General features: G+C 37.2%; 2 protein-coding genes across 3 annotated transcripts in view; both read left to right on the top strand.

Annotated features, from left to right (window-relative positions):
* Nucleotides 1-1,142: 1,142 nt before the first annotated feature.
* The window catches only part of LOC137390616 (uncharacterized), a 103,522-nt gene continuing 83,672 nt past the window's right edge, over nt 1,143-20,992 (top strand). Inside the window, exons 1-3 of the mRNA XM_068076942.1 lie at nt 1,143-1,183; nt 1,746-1,890; nt 2,681-2,787. Coding sequence (XP_067933043.1) covers nt 1,143-1,183; nt 1,746-1,890; nt 2,681-2,787 — 293 coding nt within the window. The remainder of the gene's footprint in view (nt 1,184-1,745; nt 1,891-2,680; nt 2,788-20,992) is intronic.
* Nucleotides 10,165-15,342, top strand: LOC137391784 (uncharacterized). 2 transcript variants are annotated; one of them, XM_068078318.1, is made up of 4 exons: nt 10,165-10,329; nt 12,946-13,129; nt 14,765-14,862; nt 15,133-15,342. In XM_068078318.1, exons 1-4 carry the CDS (start codon nt 10,215-10,217, stop codon nt 15,321-15,323), a joined length of 588 nt encoding a protein of 195 aa, XP_067934419.1. In that variant the 5' UTR covers nt 10,165-10,214; the 3' UTR covers nt 15,324-15,342. The 2 variants fall into 2 exon arrangements, with proteins under 2 accessions (XP_067934419.1, XP_067934418.1); XM_068078317.1 differs by having other exon boundaries at nt 12,946-13,141.

Below are 20,992 nucleotides of genomic sequence, written 5' to 3'. Positions count from 1 at the left end.
CTACTGCTACTTTCTGCCAGAAGTATCCAGCATACAGTTTCTGCCTAAAACCCACTGCCTTTGTCTCACTTGTTTTGCAGTTTGGTATATATCCCAGCTCTTGACCAGTCTGCTTGCTGTCACCGTCAACCCTAGCCAGTACAAGGTCACATGGAGGTGAATGGTCATCCTTCTCATCTCAGAGTGGGTTAACGAGTGCGTTTGCCACATAGCGGTCTCTTGGACAGCCACCGAGCAGATTGCATACCATCAAGCGTCTAACACTCTAACTTCTAACTCTAACGTCTAACTTGTTGCATTCGGAAAAATGGCTAGAATTTGTGTGGTTGTCAAATTTTTTGACCACCAGCGCCAGTTGCCAATCTTAATCTGCTACTGTAGCAACAGCGGGTCAGCCCATACACCTGGCCATCACGCATCTGTTCCTGGAAACTCCTGACACTCCTGTCTGGTTTTCCTTTATCCTGTTCAACAAGGCCTGGCTCTCCTTGGTGAGTTCCTTCCAGATAGATCAACCATCAGACTTCTTCTTTCTTCTCGATGAGCTCACGCAACTGACAGTCTTCACAAGTCTGTCAGCTTAGCCTATCAGCATTTTTGTGGCGCATGCCAGCCCAGTGTTCTAGAGTGTACTAACACACCGCCAAGATTTCCAATAATTTTGCCACTTGGTTCTAGTTGGATGGTTCCTTTCTCCTGCACAGCCAGCAGAGTTAAGCTACTTAGAGTAAGAGCTGCCACCCGCAAAGATACAGTCGGAAGTGTTTCAGAGCCTTGACTACAGCCAACAGTTTATTTGGTATAATGCAGTAGTTCCTCCTCGCAAATGGCAGGGCTTTGCTTAGGTAAGCAATCATCTGTTTGCTTCGCCTTCAACCTGGGACAGTACTGCCCTTACCCCGCATTTGCTGACATCAATATCGAATTTGTACAGCTGAATTGGATTGAGGTATTCCAAAACAGGCACAAAGGGGATGCACTTTTTCAGAGCCTCAAAGGCAGCCTGCTGCTCTTATCTACATGTCTACTTTTAACCTTCTTCCGCCAACTTACGCAAGGATCATGCGGCGGCAGAAAAGCTTGGAATGTACTGCTGGTAGTAGCCTACTGAGCTCAGGAAGTCTTGCAGCCTCTTGAACCACATGGAGATGGGCTATAGAATGGCATCTGAGTCTGGTCTGCCGTAACACTGTGATTGTCATTCACTTTGAGCAAGTCCCTCACGCCCCGAGGGAGCATGTTGTGCTTTCTCAACAAATTTGTGGTGTATCTGGAGCTGACCCAGAACCAGATGGATTGCCTTTCTAGCTTTTCAGAAAAAAAGTAGTTTGTAGAATGGGACCAATCCAGAGCCGGTGCCTATGCCGGTGTCTGTGTTATTCGATGGGGTAGACTTTTGGTGTGTCGGCTCAGCCCAAAAAAAGGTGATGTATAGGTGGCTCCGCCGCGTCGAAAGCAGTCTTCTGACTGCTCACAGGTTGATTTACTTTGGACTCAATTCCTCGTACTTTCCAGATATATTACAAATTGTAAAATTTTTCAATTTTCACTAATAGTACTATTATTTTTGATTAAAATATCTATTATTATTAAACTGACTACTAAATAGTTGAATGTTGAAGCAGCAACTTATCGACAGCAACATACTGAATGAAAAATTTGTTCACTCATGTACAAATGATAGACACTAATTCTGCTGTAATATATACTAAAATGGCAAGCTAATAGTAGAAGTTTCTATGTAGATGCATATTTACCAATACAGGAGTGGCTGGCAATTCAGCAAGCAATCTGTGCCCTAGTTCAGCAGTGTTCAATTACCAATACCATTCTTGGAATGAGGCACTTGACACAACATTCAACACTACAGATGAGTCACAGCTCGTCAAGGTACTCTGCTATTTGGAACTTGTTTGAGCTCGTTATTAAATGAATGATATTAAAAATGAAAATGAAACATATCGAACGACATTAGTCATTATAATATAAGCTCTCATGTTGCACAACTAGTAATTTAGAAAAAATTAAGGTTTGATGATTTTCAATCCTGGATGATGACACATTTTAGAAATATCTTAGTTGTATGATATGAAAAGTGTGTTATATATTTTTGTATGAAACTCATTGAAACTCATGAAAGGCTTGCATTGTCAAGACTGCATTGTCAAGACTGCATTGTCAAGACTGCATTGTCAAGACTGCATTGTCAAGACTGCATTGTCAAGACTGCATTGTCAAGACTGCATTGTCAAGACTGCATTGTCAAGACTGCATTGTCAAGACTGCATTGTCAAGACTGCATTGTCAAGACTGCATTGTCAAGACTGCATTGTCAAGACTGCATTGTCAAGACTGCATTGTCAAGACTGCATTGTCAAGACTGCATTGTCAAGACTGCATTGTCAAGACTGCATTGTCAAGACTGCATTGTCAAGACTGCATTGTCAAGACTGCATTGTCAAGACTGCATTGTCAAGACTGCATTGTCAAGACTGCATTGTCAAGACTGCATTGTCAAGACTGCATTGTCAAGACTGCATTGTCAAGACTGCATTGTCAAGACTGCATTGTCAAGACTGCATTGTAAAGACTGCATTGTCAAGACTGCATTGTCAAGACTGTATTGTCAAGAAATTTTCAAGCATGGAGCAAGGCAGTTTTTCATGTGAAATTGTTGCAGGCAGTGATGTATGACAAATTAGCTTCTGATACGAGCCTTAGAATCAAGTATAGTGCACTACTTGGGGTGAAGGTCACAGTCACTAACCAAAAATACTGTGGAAGATGGTAAGTTAGTATTACAGTAACTAGACTAAGAATCACAGGTCTATTCTTGTCACTATAAGTTTGTTATTACAAACTAATACCATTGAGCCATGGACAAGACATACAGGTCCAGCAAGTTAGTATCTTCCCATATATACATGTTAATTTTACGGTTAGTTTTTGGACGCCTTTAGTTCCAGTTATAGTGATGAAAGTCTAGCAGTGAAAAGTCCTTATCACACAGAATTTGTTCTTGAGACCCTTCATTCTCAAGGCGATAAGCGAACCCAACAAGCTGTGGGATAGGATAGATTCAATGAGCAGATTGTCAATATCTGGGTTAAAATACGCATAGAAAGTCAGTGTTACGCACCCAGTCACTAAAGCTTGCTCTTACGGCTCTTATTAGTAAGTTTAGCAATACGGATACTTGCTTACTCAAATTAGCCAATAGCAGCTACATTAAATGCTGTTTTTCATAATTGTGCAGCACCAGACATTCAACTAGTATATTACAATAGAGTAAAACAAATAAATGTAGCTTAACATAATATACCATGACATAATACAATATAATAAAGTTTAATGAAATTAAATATATTATGATACAATATAGTAAAATTTAATATTACTAGTTAATGTAGCAATATAATTTAATATAATCTACTACAATAGAATATAGTTCAACCTAATTTTATTCAATATGTTATCATTTAAGATCATATAATACAACATAATACAACTGCTGAAGTGAGGGACTGGTTGTTTGTATTTAGTTAACTGCTCTATCAACATCAGAACACTTGCTCCTGTAAACACAAGTAACCTGAGTTGATCTTAAAATTCATGAATCAATTTCGACCAGCATTACTGGGTAGCATAGTGAGCTGTATATTATATTGGAAAAAATGGCTCTTATTAATGCCATCGACTTTGTTCAGAAAACAATTGATTACGAATCCAAAATTTTAGATAAAGTTAAACGATGTTTAAACATTTTAATCATTAATTTTAATTGTAATTATTTTACTACAGACAAGAAGCCGCTATAGCTTATGCTTAGGTACTCTGTAATGCTTAGAGAGTTCTTTTGGCAAGAACAAAAAACAGATACAGTACTACCCAGCATAAAATACATATAAATAGCTTAATCCGTTCTACGATTTCTTCAAACTCACTCCTTGGCCCTTTAAAAAACTAAGCTCAATTTTTTAATTTAATGGCTGTACAGTAACTGTTGTATTATTGGTTTGTATCAACAACTTTACTTTTTTTTCTTACCACCTTCATTTTGTTCAGGCTCCCGATAACGGTAACTTTACGTTACAGCGTGCGGGAGTGCATGCAATCAATATTAATTTTAATTAATTTTTTTTCAACAAGGTCTGCACTGCAAAAGAAAAAAATTGAGGCCTAATTAAAATATAGCAAAGCACAGTACAGTGTGATTTAATGTAAAAATGCTTGATAGAGTGTATCATTACGTAACATAAAACAAAATAAAATGATATACTTTGTTGTGATATAATTTAATATAATTTACTACAATATATTATAATATAACCTAATTTAATATACCTAACTTTATTCAATATGTTACCATTTAAGGTAATATAATACAACATAATATAACTGCTGACGTGAGAGACTGGTTGTTTGTATTTAATTAGCTGCTGTAGCTCCAATATCAGTACACTTGATCTTCAAAACGCAAGAACTCGAGTCGATCTTAGAGTTCATGAATCAATTTGAACCGACAAAACTAGTATAGTTAGCTGTAAACAATATTGCAAAAAATGTCTTTTGTTAATACCATTGACTTTGTTCAGATAATAATTTGCTACAAATCTAAAAATTTAAATAAAGTAAAGAAAAAATGTAGCTATAACTTATGCTTTGGTACTCTGTAATGCTCAGAGAACTTCTCTGGTAGGAACAAAAAACAAATAACAGCTCGAGCATCAATAGAGACTTGTACTTTTACAGTAGATGCCCCTTTACAGAATAATTCGTTTTAAAAGCGTTTATTGTAATACCGAGCATAAAATATATATAAATAGCCTAATCCGTTCTACGGTTTTTTCAAACTCACTCTTTGGCTCTTTCAAAAGAAAAACTAAGCTTAACTTTTTAATTTGATGACCAGACAGTAACTGTTGTATTATTGATACCGACTGTATATTGATACCGATTGTATATTAGTACCAACAACTTTTCCCTCTTTATTACCATCTTCACTTTGTTTAGGGTCCCGATAATAGTAACTTTACATAACAGCGCGCCGGAGTGCATGAAATCAATATTAATTTAAATTAATCTTTTCTTTTTTTGTTCAGAAAGGTCTACACTGTAAAAAAACATTTGCTGTCTATTTAAAATAAATCATGAGAAATATACATGCATATCTTTACTATAATTATGTTGGTGTCTGTCTGCTCATCCATCCAATGTCAAGGTTTAATGTTAATATAAACAATTCTGCTTAGTGAGACTCCAACTCATGATATTCACCTAGGTAGACCGACAATATTAGAGAATGCTGAATGGTTACCACTCAGAGAACTTCTTCAGAAAATAAGAAAAAGTTTTGAAAAAGATGAGAAAGAGTTTAGTTCTTTTAATTATATATTGAGTATTTCTCAGAAAAGACTTTGATAAGGTTAAGAACCAGATAAGTTTTGATAAAGGCTTATACTTATCTATTGTGTGATTCTCAAATAATGTAAAATATTGGTTGATTCTAATAATTTAATATACCTTCCTTCACAACTCTTACTGTACTTTCTTTATCAAAAAGGCCTCTAAAAATGACAATAACTATTATCAACATTGGGCATGCTTATCTCAGAGGCCATAGAAATAATTCACAAGCACTTTTGCAGTATATTATACATGTAGGTGATGATAAAATGCTCGGCTTAAAGCAGTCAACTTTAATCATCTACATGTAGATATACATATTTATGTAGGTATATTGCTATAAATGGAACTGAATGCACTCCAAAAGCTGACATCATTATCTGCCATGACGCAAGCAATGCTAAGACTTACTGGGAACATCATGTTCAAGTTTACAGTCGTGAGTATAAGGCTATTTTTCTGGTTTCTTAACAAAATTCTATGGTTTTAATCTATTTTGCCGTTGTTTGCAAGTCTTGTTATAGCTGTTTTCTATATGCAATCTTAACTGTCTGTTCAATATTTGCAGTGAACTCCTAATATGTTTTAAAGGTTGGAGCAGTTTAACTAGAGGCTTAAACTTGTACTCTTCATAAAGAAGTACTTACAAATAAACTGGATTAAAAATTGGTGTTTACTCCTGACAGTCAGTTTTAGTAAAATATACTTAGATTTGGACAAAAGTGCTAAATTTTGTTTTGGACATCGTTGAGTTTATCACAGAAAAATAAATAAAAATGACAGTCTTAAAAGTAGATTATTTTATAACTATATTGTTTTTGTTGTTTAATGCATCGCTTTTAGCTTAAAACTATTCTGTAGTTTTATATGCCAGTAGATTGTGTTTAATTATATGAACTATAGGTGCAGCCATGTTGATAGCGCATAACTGGGATCTAGAGGGTACCTGGATAAAGCCTGAATAAAATCTTAATGATGTGTGAATGACATCTGAATGAAATCTAAGGGGTGTGTGAATGACACCTAAATGTTGTCTGAATGACATCTAAATAACATAAGTTGTATGTTATTTAGATGTGTTATTTATTGTAAATGACACCTCAATTTAGATAACACATAACTGAAATCTAAAGAATTTGTAAATGGCATATTGATGACATCTAAAGGGTTTGTAAATGACATTTTAATGACATCTAAAGGGTTTGTAAATGACATCTACAAAGTTTGTAAATGACATCTTAATGACATCTAAAGGGTTTGTAAATGACATCTTATTGACATCTAAAGGGTTTGTAAATGACATCTTAATGACATTTGAGGGGCTTGTAAATGACATCTTAATGACATCTAAAAGGTTTGTAAATTACATTTTACTGACAACCAAAGGGTGTAAGAATGGCATCTGAATGACAACTAAAGGATGGGTGAATGACATCTGAATAGCATCTAAAGTATGTGAATGGCATATGGATGACATGTAAAGGTTTAATGAATGACATCTGAATAACATCTAAAAGCTATGTGCATGACATCTGCATGGCATCTAGTTGACAATTGACCGACTAATGATTGAAGTTACATAGAAATGGCATGTAAGCATAGTTTGAATGGTGAATTGTGGTGGCAGGAGGCAGACTAGCCTTGAACTAAAATGGGCCAGCATGACAAAACCATCGACCCAAAATTAGGAGACTAGCCTGACCCCTCTGAGATGAAAGAGACATTGACTGCAGAAAAAACCAAGCTTGCGTTCGACCAAAAGCATGGCCCTCGGTAGGGCTATCTGGTCAGCCACCAAGTCAGCCACAGAGAACCTACCTGTAACCAAGTCCGGCCTCTGCCGTCAAAAATCAACCCTTATCAAGAGCCAACCCTTAAAGGCTAGAGGAACTGCAGGGCTTAGTAGGATAATATCGTCAGTACAACACAAGCTTTGCTGCTACGGCATGGCGTCTGCACAAACTGACAGAAAAACGTAAAAAATGGATGTGGAGAGAGTAAGAACAAGCTTTCTTTTAAACCCTGAAAAGTCCCATATCCTTGTTTCCCATCTTAGGATACCCCAATCTAAATCAGCCATGCATTCTAAACACGGATGCAAGCAGGTGCAAAGTATTGGCATGCTGTGCTGCCTCAGGTCCTAGATGGAGTGGAAAGAGTAATTGACTACTTCATTACGACCTTAGCAGCCGCTGAGAGAAATTACTGCTTCACATGGAGAGAGATTTGCTGGCTGTAGTCAAGGCTGTTAGCTTCTTCAGATTATACTTGTGCGACTGGCAATTCCTGTTCTGGACCACCCATGCCTCACACCGCTGGCTAATCTGGAGAATGGAGCCGTCCCACTAGGTGACAAGGGAATTAGAGACTTTGGGGTAGTTCCAATATACGCTAAACACTCAGCCAGGTTATACCATGGTTATGTTAATGGGCTGAGCCAACAGACCTGTGAATACTGCTGGCAGTGTGAGCTTATTGAGCAAAGGGATGGCGGACCCATCCAAAAGGAGCTCACCCTGAAGAGCCAGTGTTTGTCGAGTAAACCCAAGGGAAGCCAGACGGCAGTGTTAGGGGTCACCAAGATTGCTCATAAAACAGGTAGCTATATGGGCCAACCCACTACCTCTAATGTAGCAGCCAGGGGAAGGGGATTTAGAGTTTGGGATAGCCCAGGGCTGGCCGAGTCTACCCAAAAACTATGTGACATAAGAGAAGACTAGAGGTGATGTTGGAAAGGAGCTAGCACAGATGCAGGCTACTATCTAGGGACCCATAGCCACCATGTAGCCACCACGAAGCCAAAGCTCTCTTCAAGGAACCTTGAAAAAATAAAATATATAGAAAAATATTGGTAAATAAGAACACCCAGCCCAGCTCAGATGACTAGAAAGCCAGATTGGTATAATGAATCAGCGGGTAAAAATACCATTCCAGCGATATCAAGATAGAAAGAAAGCGTCGAGTTCAAAGTTTAACTGTAGAAAAATCATTTCGACTTTAAAAAGCTGACAAGCAACTGCTGCGTAAAAGAAGATTTTATTTGGATCTATCGAACTGTGTAAATACAATCTTCTAAACCTGTCACCATGGTGTCTCAGCAAGGTAAGCTTAACGATTTTTGAAGGAGATGTTAGGCTAGCAGAGGCTCATGGAAGCAGGAAAAATGTTAAGAGAGCCTCTTAAACTCGGAAGAAAAGCCTGTCGGCATAGGTCAAAGTACGGACACAGCAGACTCGGACAAGGCAGGGGGTTCTATACTGAGGAATAAAAGAGAGATAGAGAGTGTTTTGGCCAAGCTCTCTCTATGAGCAACCTTGCCTTTAGTAGTAGGGAAACTTGCGTTGAGTCACACCTGTTCGGTGCTCGAATCTCTACTGTAAGTCAACCCAGACCAGCTGCTATTGTGCCCTACAAGAGCAAGAATCGAGAAAGAGCCACCAACAAGTCAGGATTTTCTAAATCTGTATCACTCAAACTTCACAAAAACCTCAACTGGCTGAAATAAGTGGAAAATACCGAAGTCGCCAAGACAGCTCGAGTCTCTGTAATAACAAAGCCTGAGTCAGCAGAGGAGCCGACCCTGACCAATTTCTCGGCTGCCACCAAGACTCCTGCCCTGAAGCTAGAACAAAAACCAGTTGAAGACGGAGCTCTTTATAACACAGGAAACTTGAGACAAGATCAAGGAGGCCTTACAGGACCAACCAAGCACCTGCGGACTATATGGCTTTACTACGAGAGTTAAGAAATGCAGACAACTCATTCTTCATCAGACAAAAGCAGGCAACAAGCAACAGACAGCTGACAACACTTTGTCGTTTTCGTGTGTCTTTGCCGGCGGCAGCATGTGTTGCGTGAACAGATCATGTCGCACCAAAGGCTCATAAGGGGTGGCAAATGCGAAGATTTTGCCTATCATGTAGATGAGGCTAAACAGTAAACCTTCCTGAAGGTGAGAGAGTGGCCCCAGAACTTTCCATAAAGCCATGCACCACCATCCTGACTAGAGCTCACCAAAAGATAGTGGCAGAAAAATCAGTCAGGACGATAGGTACAAACCAAAAGAGAAATTGTTTTAAACCCGAATGTTTTAATCTAAACTGTTTTAAATCTTGAACAAATGTGTAGCTTGAGAAGTAAGAAATGTTTTTCAGCAATCTGTTCTAGCAATGCCTCGAGCTTTTGAATATTTGAATTATGCATTGATTTGACACACATAGTAATAAACAAATTCTTTCACTTAAAAGTTGGGATAGCAAATGTTGTATATGTTGAATAAAATTAAAATTTTTATGCAAAACCATTTTTATTACCTGTGCAACACCAGACATTCAACTAGTAACAATATATAGCGCATATTAAGCAATTCGGTTAAAAAACTGTAAAGCATTTTGCTACTTGTTGAAGTTATTATTAATACAAAAGACACAGTTCTTTTGTTACCTTTTAAACTCCCATTTTTAAATTTAGCATCTCTCATTTTATGAGAATTTCCTATTTGAATTAGCATACTTTCAATTTTCTGTATATAAGCTCCTTTGAACCCATATTTTTACATGCTGGTGAAATTCAATACTTACACTTTTATACAGTTCCTCTATATGTTTATATCAAGCTTGTATTTCTATTGGTTTATGTAAGAATCCTTGTAAACACTCTAAATCTAACTAAAATGTTTTGCCTTAGTCAACGTGCATAAAACCAGATAACTATCTTGTTCTAATAAATGTCATGTCCAAGTTTTATTTACAGTTGAGGGGATATGTGACAATGAGTTAAAAGCTGGGCAACACAGTATTGAGATCTACATGGGAAAATGCTACTGGAACAAGACTGAACCAACCAACTTTGTAGTTAACTCTCACAACTGTCCTTCACGACTTCATATTGAAGAAGTGAGAAAAGAGCAGAAGATTGACGGAGGTATGAATCATGTGTAACATACTTATAGGTAGTGGCATTATTTACATTTTCTTTGTGAAAAATGTTGGATTTTAATTCATAGCAGCTTCAAAATGTTTACTAGCTGTTCAAAACAGAACCTGAATCAAAACAGGCATTTCCATAGTATTCGTGGTAGCAGTAGTACCAGCAGTAGTAATAGTAGTAGTAGTAGTAGTAGTAGTAGTGGTAGTAGTAGTAATAATAATAGTAGTAGTATTAGTAGTAGTAATGCTACTAATAATACTAGTACTACTACTCCTACTATTAGTACTACTATTATTACTAGTGCTAGTACTATTACTAGATGAAGTAGTAGTAGTACTAACACACTTCTAATCTATGAATGTCTACATAAAAGTCTTGCTGCTGTTAAGCCACATAAAATTGAATAGTGTCATCTTAAACAACATTCTGTAAAAGATGTGTACTACAAATAAAACTATGTACTTAACAGGCTCTTCATTCAGTAGTCTGCTATACAAAACGTGATTTGCGGAACATATTGAATACATCATAGCCCTGTTGCCACCTGCGCTGAAATCTTGTCTGATAGAAAGATTTATGAAGTGTAATCATAGCTGTATTGACAGATACTTTTGCATAGCTTGATTCAATTCAAACGGATAAAATATATAGAGTTCAAAAAATTTTATGCTCTACTCTACTAAGTAAAAACAGGTGATTCCACGAACCGCCAACCAGGTGCAAGAATGGCTTTATTAACCCTTTGCCAGAATTTGTGGGTTAATTGATTTCAAAAAAATTGATGTTGTTTCGCTTTAACTATTTCAGTCAACTCATAAAACCAGGACCATGTGCTGGAATCAACTAACCAAATGTGACTAGTAAATTGTTTCCTAAAAATTGATGCTAATAATGACTAGATGACGTTGACTATACATTACTTTTTAGGGGTGTAGTTGGTTTCATCATGCATTCAAACATTTTTTTTCAAAAGTATGGCTTATTTATTTCATTTAGTAACTAGTTTTCGGTGTATGTAGCAACTGAAAACTTTGGTGATACAAAAACCGCAATAAAATGAGTCAACTCGGGGACCTAATTACTGTAGACTGGCAGAATCGCAGTCAGTACTCAAATGTTTACACAGCCTTTAGAGGAAACTAATATGACAAATTTTAAATTTCCTTTGTTTAAGGCGTTTGAGATATTCATAATAATGTTTCTGTAGTTTCAATAATTTAATAGTTTCTGTAGCTGGATTTAAGATTTTATCTTTTCAATCATGAGTAAATACAAAATAAAATATATGCCAATAGAGCCACGTATGACTAGACTTTATCGGATAGCCAATGTGAATACGAGATATAGAGACCGACGGTTTGACTATATAAACTATTTTTGGCAAGTTTGGGGACGTCTTTTTTGTCTGATCCTTTTTACTGTGATCAATTTTTGTTGATTTTAATCTTCAAATATCTTTACAATGAGATCTTGACAACAAACCAACTAAAATTTGACGCAATCACAGCTTTAATGATAATGAGTAAGTTACTCTACAATGATATTCACTAAGTTTATGCGAGGCAGTGTTTCTATGGCCAGTGATCGGCTAGCTGGTAAGCATTTTTGTAATCTAACGGTTGTGTTGTTTTTCCTCTGTAACAATTTACTCACCACCATTAAAAGTGTCAGTACTGTCTATAATAAGAATTCCAGGTATTGTGACAACTTATAAGTTCACCTTTTTATAAATCTCACGGTTTCACGCTTTTCCATATTTACTATTTTGAATATATATATTACCATATCAGTATTAAATAATGTTTTTTTGTTTAAAATGACTTCAAATGTTTTACGATTTAATTTAAAGCCTGCCAAAAAAACTGCAGCCACTTGAAATTTTATTGAATCAATTTGTGCTGTTTGTCTAATTTTGCAGAAGTAAGAGAGATTGTGTGTATCACTAAAGGTTTCTGCTTATGATGATACACTATACGACTAATCACATTCATTTCCAATAAAATATTTTATTAAAATGTCCAAATTTGAAAAAATTTAGCTATTCTGACACAGTGCAACTATACGATCCATGACAGAAACCAGCACCACAATGCATCTGGTGCACCAATAATTTTTGCATTATTATGAAATATGGTAATCCACGTGTATATTAATAACTCTCACTTTGTCATTGCGTGTGTCTGTCTATTAGTCTGATTAAACTCGATGCAGTTCTACATTTTTGGCCTAAACTAGTCTAAACTTCACACTCCTCTGCTCACGCCATTCTGTCAGGTCACTAATAGTATTTGGTTTCAAAATACTGTATTGTTTCTCTAAAACCACCCTGATAAAGGCCCACCTGCATGCAGTCTAATCAAGGCCCACTTGCATGCTGTCTAATAAAGGTCCACCTACATGCTGTCTAATAAAGGCCCACTTGCAAGCTGTGTAATCAGGGCCTACTTGCGCGCTATGTAATCTGGGCCCACCTGCATGCTGTCTCATTAAAAATGAAAGAAGCCATAGGCATCACTGGACTAACTGCCAATAAATGTTGTTGATACATGTTTGAAAATGAAAATATAATTCAAATTTTTAAATAGTCAAAATTGCTTTTGTATCTTGTAGTGTATACCCAGAATCGCTCCGTATTCAGAAGTCTCACCGGGTACATTACTAGATATCACTACTACAACCTAGATGATGATACAGACAATGGTATTATCTTGACCGTCCCCTACCTAAAACAGTATGAAGATACAGCATTGAGATTGACAGCTAGTGGGACACACTCAACGGATATTGCAGCTAAGTGTGCTAAATGGTAGTTGAATAATAATATATTCAGTTTTAGTACTCATCTGAAAACTTGAACATTTGAGTATGAAATGTGCCATGAAGTTATAGGATGGTTGACATTTGATTAGAGTGTGAATGGATGCCTAAAGAACACATGAACACATGAGAGCAGAAGGATATCAGAGTGTGAATGTGGGAGAGCAGAAGGATATGAGAGTGTGAATGTTGAGAGCATATGAGGATATGAAAGCATGAAAGCAGAATGATATAAATACATGAGAGCTACATATATACAGTCCATTCTTAACACAAGATTATCTTAGTGTACAAATCTTTTAACATAGGACGTAAATGAACTTGAATGTGAAATTTAATGAGATATTAACGTACAAACTCCATGTTTGTATGTGTACACAGTCCAAATCTACCCATTTTGATTTTAAACAGTTTTAGTAATAATGCTAATAATAGGTATTTCAATCTTCATTTTTTATTTTAAGATCATAAATTTTAATTAACCCTCTGTAAATGGTAGCAATTGTGAAAAGGACAAAAACAGGACTTTTTTAGAGTTGAAGCAATAGATTATAAAAAAGAGCAACAAACATCTCTGAACCATATTATCTATAGACCTATATATAAATATTAGTGTCAATTTGTCTGTCTGATAGTCCGGTTGTAGCGATATCACTTCTGGAATGAAAATATCACTGCATACTGGAATTGAACTCGGAACTTCCAGTTCTGTAGACAAAGATTTATCCAATAACTGTGCTGTCCAACTGGCTATACTATGGAATACATTGTTACGTTCTGCCAAACTTTCATGGTTTCGCGCTCAGCATTTTAACCAAGCATTATGCATGAAGCTATACCGGAATAGTTTGAGCTAAACTATTCTGGTATGGCTTCAAACTGTTGCTAAACTAGCAGTATGCATGAAGCTATACCAAAAAAAATTTGTGCCTATATTTGAAGGAAAATGCTTAAACTATTGCTAAACTATTGCAATCAGTATAGAGCTGTAGTACTGTACTGGCTGCAGTGTAGTAGGCATTGCAGCCGGTACAGTATGAACTACACAAAAATAAACACAGTACACAGTAATAAATAAGTAGTTATATTTGAAAGTTACAAAGGCAAACGTTGTATATGTTGATTTAAAATAAAAAACTTGTGCAAAACCTTCTTATTACCCATGCAACACGGGCCATTCAGCTAGTTTAAAATACATATAGCCACATAGTAGCTATCATGAGAACAAACAAAAACAACGTATTAAAAGAAAGTCAGAAGCATTAAAAGGGATGAGGCTAATTGAGATGTTTTCATATTTAAGTGTAAATAATAAATACATGTATAAAAATAAGGATTTTGTAAATTATCAAGTTCACACGGTCTCACTTTAACTACATGTAGTTTTTAACTTTAAACAGGTTTACCTCCATATTATCCCTTTTCTTGTATTACTAAGGTGACACCTCTATTTTTTATTTAGTTTATCTCAGAACTTACAATTAATGAGTGTATGATCACACGAGTGTATGATCACATGAGTGTATGATCACATGAGTGTATGCCAATGACAATCATGTCACGTGACAATTACACCACTTTATAGACATTTTATCTTGACAACTAATTGCAGGTACTTTATGATCGACAACACAGACTGTGTAAACCCTGGAGCTATAGAGGGTGTCAGTTATTTTTCAGCGGCGTCACGTTCATACCAGCCAATGCAGGGTAAGTTTATAGGGTCTATGAATGTTTAATAAGCATACTGCTGCTGTAAATATAATAATATACATGCATACTGATGCTGCAAGTACAGTATAATTTTATTTATTACTGCTGCAAGTATAATAATATATATTGCTATTGTAAGTATAAATATATATATTACTGCTGTAAGTATAATAATATATATTGCTATTGTAAGTATAAATATATATATTACTGCTGTAAGTATAATAATATATGCTGTTGCAGTATAGATATTTGTTGCTGTTACAGTCAGTGGCTTGTGTAGTGGTCTCTCATCAGGAAATCGGAGCATTAGCTATGCTGTTGGCTATTGCCCCAGTCACCAGGGAGCCGATGCCATGACAGGATCTGGAGCATCATTTCACATTTTCTTAGAAGAGTTAAGATTAGACTTGGTACAAACTTGTGACTCTGTGCCTGTCAATTGCTACGGCCCTTAAGATAATATTGGCTCTCTTGTGACCTCCTTTTCTTATTTTTAACTACAATTCTTTCTTTACCTGTTTATTTGCATTCATTTCAATCAGAACCTGTGTTCTCTTTTTAAATCATAAAAAGTGTTAACATTGTATTGAGATTGTTCTTCACATGAGTTTTTGTATGTAATTTTGCTCACTTTGGTTTTAAATGAACACCCACTTTCCCTCTTATTTTGTTTTCAATGTAAAAATATTTTCCTAGCCTTGGTTTACCCAAGTGGAGGTAAGGTCTATCAACGCTCGGGTTTCTTACCATAGAACTGAAAGTTGGAGCAGTCATCTCGTGATCTTAGCCATTAACAATAATGTGATGTTTTGCAACTTTCCTGTGTTCATTTGTGCCAGCATATGTACAAACCATATCAAATGTATAAGTGTTATTTACCCCAATGCCCTAATGACTACTGGAATCACAGTTGCTCCTACACACAAGCAGTTTTCAATTGCTTCTTCGACTGGGAGATACTTAACCACTGTTGTCTCTTCTTCGCTGGCTATTACTGGCCATGTTGTAGTTATTGGGTGTGGTCACATTATTTATAGTAGCCATTTTGTGCTCTTTGTCCACTACTACAATATCTGACTGGTTTGCCAAAACATGCTTGTCAGTTTAGATGTAGAAGTCCTAATGGAGCCTAGCACAAGAATTATCATGCTAACAATCATGCTGATCACTCCCATGGTCTTTCTGATCAACTCTAGAGCTTTGTTCCAGAGTTGTGATTTATTGAGGTCATATATTAAATGACCTCAATAACTACATATATTTAAATATATGTATAAATATATACATTGAAAAAAGGAAAATCTGGTGATACCCTATCGTATTTTGTAAAACGTCTGTTTACCTTTTTAACATTGCATTATTTTTCAGTTTGTTAAATATTTTCCACATTTTTAAAATTATATTTTCAAAATTTTTAATTTTCAATATTTTAAAACTTCAAAATATTATTCAGCAACTTAATTATTGATCTGTGTGCAAGAAGCAAACGTTCGATATTTTAGGGATTGAATGCACAATATATATGTTTTTAGTTAAATAAGCTTTCTTTATATATATCTATATTTATATATATATATCTATATTTATATATATATATCTATATATATATATATATATATATATATATATATATATATATATATATGTGTGTGTGTGTGTGTGCGTGCGTGTGTGTGTGTATTGAACAGCTAGCACAGATATATATATACAGATATACATGGATATATATATATATGTATGTATATATCTGCGCTATTTGCCCTATATATACATATATATTAAGGTCTAATGTAAAATATATAATTTTTAATATATACAGGACAGGACATATATAGTACAGGACAGATAGTGCAGTTGGTAAGGTATCGGGACCATGATCATTAGGTCCTCGATTCAAACCCCAACAACTGCACTTTTCCGGTGGTCCTTAGACAAGACCCTTGCTTGTATAACGTCTACAACCACTATGATGAGTACAATAATCAAAGCCATGCCGGCTCGGACGTCGCCCGGTCAAACAAGGTCCGCGCTGCCTGTAGCTGAACCAGGACAAGGCAGTGAAAAATGGGCTACTGGTTCAAAACGGATGAAATGGAGTCGGAATGATAACACGGCCCTTATGCAGTGCTACTTTATGAGTGAACCTCAAAAGTAGGGCTACATCGAAAGGATGCGTCAACTGTGGATAAACATGCGCCCTGAATTGCCACTAACCGCTAAGCAACTTGTAGCTCAGAGGAGTAACATAATCTAGCGGCACCTCATATCGGAACTTGAGGTAGATGAAATTAGGGAACCGTTCACCCAGGTAACCTCTACCAACGAGGAGTGCATATCAACACACACTGTCACACATACACGATCATGTGTTGACTCACGGGTTGAAGAAGACATGCACTTGGACCTTGACCCAAGGGTGAAAGAGCTTGCAGAAAATATCATTAACAAGATGCCAGCTGCTAATGATTATGGAAGCAGGGAACTACTACGAACAGTTAGCAAGGCTATACCTAAGAAGCTGTTAGAAGACAATTTGGCACTGGAGTCAATTTCAACTGGATCAATCAGTGAGACTAATGCCCTAATCTACAGTACAGCAACCGTCATCTTGGAGGAGATGGGTATTAAGCTACAGCCAACAAGGCTTCAAGCCATTCCAATCTGGCAGCTGAGGCTACAAAATAAGATCAAGGACTTGCGCAAGAAAGCTAGTAGGCTCAGTGAGAGATCTAACCACAGTTTGGAGCATCCAAAAAAGGAACCCACAACAGAAGCTCTAGAATCTGCCAAACAGCAGCTAGTAGCACTCTTGGCATGACTGAAGCGGTACACCAAAGAGCGGGATAACAAGAGAATGAACAAACTGTTCATCAATAATCCATCTAGAGTGTATTCCCAGTTCAAAGGTGAACTGCAGAAACCAATGTCTGAGCCTCTTCGATCTAGCACTTCAAAGTTCTGGAAGGACATTTGGGACAAAGAGACTACTCATAACACCACTGCAAATTAGCTGAAGAGGCTTAAAGAGAGCCATCAACACACTGTGGCTCAACAAGGACTCACCATCAGCAAAGAGGGCATCAAGTGCAGAGTGCAGCGCATGAAGAACTGGGCAGCACCTGGCCATGACATGATTCAAGCCTTCTGGTTAAAGAAATTGACATCACTTCACACTAGAATGGCTAAGCAGATGGAATGCGTAATAGAACAAGGTGACCATCCAGAATGGCTGAGCAAAGGACGAACTGTACTTCTGATAAAAGATCCAAAGCAGAGGCCGATTCCCAAAAACTATCGACCAATAACGTGCTTGCCCACCACCTGGAAACTGCTCTCAGGAATAGTTGCAGACAAACGGGAAGAGCACATGAGTCACTATATGACCAGTGCTCAGAAAGGAATTGGGCGCAACACCCGAGGAGCCAAACATCAGTTACTGGTAGATCGAACGGTCTGTCAAGACAGCAGGAGAAGGCAAACCAATCTTGCCATGGCTTGGATTGACTACAAAAAGGCCTATGACTCAATTCCCCATAGTTGGACACTTGAGTGCCTCAGCATGTACAATGTTCACCCTGCTCTTGTGGCATTCATCAAGATGTCAATGACCAAATGGAAGACGAAACCGGAGGCTAATGGCAAAAAGCTGGCGAGGGTAAAAATTAAGCGAGGCATCTATCAAGGTGACTCCTTATCACCGCTGCTCTTCTGCATATGCCTAAACCCTCTAAGCAATATGCTGGAGGAGACTCAATATGGGTACCAATTTAAGAGTGGCACCAAGATAAACCACCTCTTCTACATGGATGACATCAAGCTGTATGCTAACAAAAAAAGGAACATTGATTCGCTAATACACCTCACTCAGGTATACAGTAAAGGCATCGGAATGACCTTCGGTATTGAGAAATGTGGAAGGCTAATTCTTAAGAAAGGCCATTCTATGCTCACAGATGGCCTAAGAATGCCAAATGGTACCATCAAAGATATAGAATAAATGTACAAGTACTTGAAGATTATGCAAAGCAACATCAACCACGAAGCCGAGGTATGTCACAAAGCCATAACCGAATACAAGAAACACCTTAGGTAGGTCTTTCAGAGCCAGCTCAATGCCAAGAACCAAGTTATGGCAATAAATACCTACGCACTGCCAGTATCAAGATATCCTGCAGGCATAATAAAGTGGACTGAGAAAGCCATCAAAGAAACAGATATAGCAACTCGTAAACTGCTGACCATGCATGGAGCACTCCACCCAAACTCTGATAATACTAGATTGTATCTCGATAGGAAAGATGACGGTAGGAGACTCAAAAGTGTACAGCAGACAGTGAAAGAGGAGGAGCAAAGCATCAAAGATATGCAGCCTTCATGGCCACTTCAGATAAGTTGCTAGCTGAATTTCAATCGGCTGCTCTTACAACGGACCTACGCCCTGATGATGAAGAAATTGATTGGCACACGAAACCTCTTCATGGTGCTTACCACCAACAAATATCTAAGGTTGGCAATCTTCACCAGACATATATGTGGCTGAACATAGAAAACCTAACGACCAATACAGAGTCGCTAATCATGGCAGCCCAGGAGCAAGGGCTCCCAACAAGGCAACTCCAAACAAAAATCTATCACACTAGAGACGATCCTAGATGCAGACTGTGCAAAGATGCACCTGAGACCATCCAACACATCATCAGTGAATACAAGCAGCTAGCAGGAAACACATACACTGAGTGGCATAATCATGTCGCAGGTATTGTGTATAGAAGTCTATGTGATGAGTATGGCCTTAATAAACCACAACACTAGCGGGAAGCTCCTGGTAAGGTCAATGAAAATGACCGCGCTAAGATCCTCTGGGACTTCTACATCCAAACTGACAAGCATGTCCAAGCAAACCAACCAGATATAGTGGTGGTAGACAAAGAGAACAAGAGGGCTACTATAATAGATATAGCAGTACCCAATGACTACAATATAGCCAGCAAAGAAAAAGAAAAGGTAGAGAAATATCTTCCTCTTGGAGAAGAGATTGAAAAATGCTGGAATGTAAGAACAACTGTAATCCCAGTAGTCATTGGGGCACTGGGCGCAATAACACCGGCGCATAAAATGTGGCTTGCCCAAATACCAACAGCAATCAACTCAGGTGAGTTGCAGAAAAGTGCGCTATTGGGAACAGCTAAGATCTTGAGGCGAGTGCTCAAACTCCCAGGTCTCTGGTAGGAGACCCGAGTTAGAGCAGAATTTACCACCCATTCGGGGTATCCGGGGTGAGAAAACAATTTATATATATCTATATATATATTTCTCAAAGTCCGTGTGTTGGAATTCCGTCTGTCTGTTGGAAATCCAGCTATAGCTATTATTAGAACAGCTGAGCTTGACAACAATAAAGACTCAAATTCATGGAATTTCATGGAAACTCATGGAATTATTACTGTCATTGGAAGCCTAACCTTATTAACTAGTTTAATGGAGTTTTCCATTGGCAATATGCCAGGCTACTAGCTTGATAGGTACAGTTGTTTGATATGGTTTTAAAACCTTTACAGTTGTTTTTATTTCTTTCTTAATTTCTTTCAACTACACGACACACTTCTCTCATGACATGTAGTTTAAAAGTTAGAATGGCAAATGTTGTTATATGTTAAATACAAATCAATTTTCTGTCCAAAGACTTTTCTATTACACGGGCAACGGCGGGTGGCACAGCTAGTATATATATATATATATATATATTATTATATATATATATATATATTATATATATATTATTATATATATAAATATATATATATATATAAATTGTTTCCTCACCCCGGATACCCCGTGTGGGTGGTTAATTCTGCTCTAACTCGGGTCTCCTACCAGAGACCTGAGAGTTTGAGCACTCGCCTCAAGATCTTAGCTGTTCCGAATAGCGCGCTTTTCTGCCACTCACCTGAGTTGCACCTGAGTTTTTATATATATATATATATATATATATATATTGGTGTGGCTGAACAAAGGAAACCTAACGGCCAATACAGAGTCGCTAATCATGGCAGCCCAGGAGCAAGTGCTCCCAACCAGGCAACTCCAAACGAAAATCTATCACCCTAGAGATGATCCTAGATGC

This window comes from Watersipora subatra, chromosome 3, assembly GCF_963576615.1.
Source record: "Watersipora subatra chromosome 3, tzWatSuba1.1, whole genome shotgun sequence".
Taxonomy (NCBI): Eukaryota; Metazoa; Bryozoa; class Gymnolaemata; order Cheilostomatida; family Watersiporidae; genus Watersipora; species Watersipora subatra.
This window is presented reverse-complemented; position numbering and strand designations above follow the sequence as displayed.

Bases quoted from the DNA above. Each gene is read 5' to 3' on its own strand.
- LOC137391784 (XM_068078317.1), top strand. From the start codon at position 10,215: ATGGGAAAATGCTACTGGAACAAGACTGAACCAACCAACTTTGTAGTT. The intron at 10,330-12,945 runs GTATGAATCATG...TGTATCTTGTAG, and splicing joins AGAGCAGAAGATTGACGGAG to TGTATACCCAGAATCGCTCC. The intron at 14,863-15,132 runs GTAAGTTTATAG...TTGCTGTTACAG, and splicing joins TTCATACCAGCCAATGCAGG to TCAGTGGCTTGTGTAGTGGT.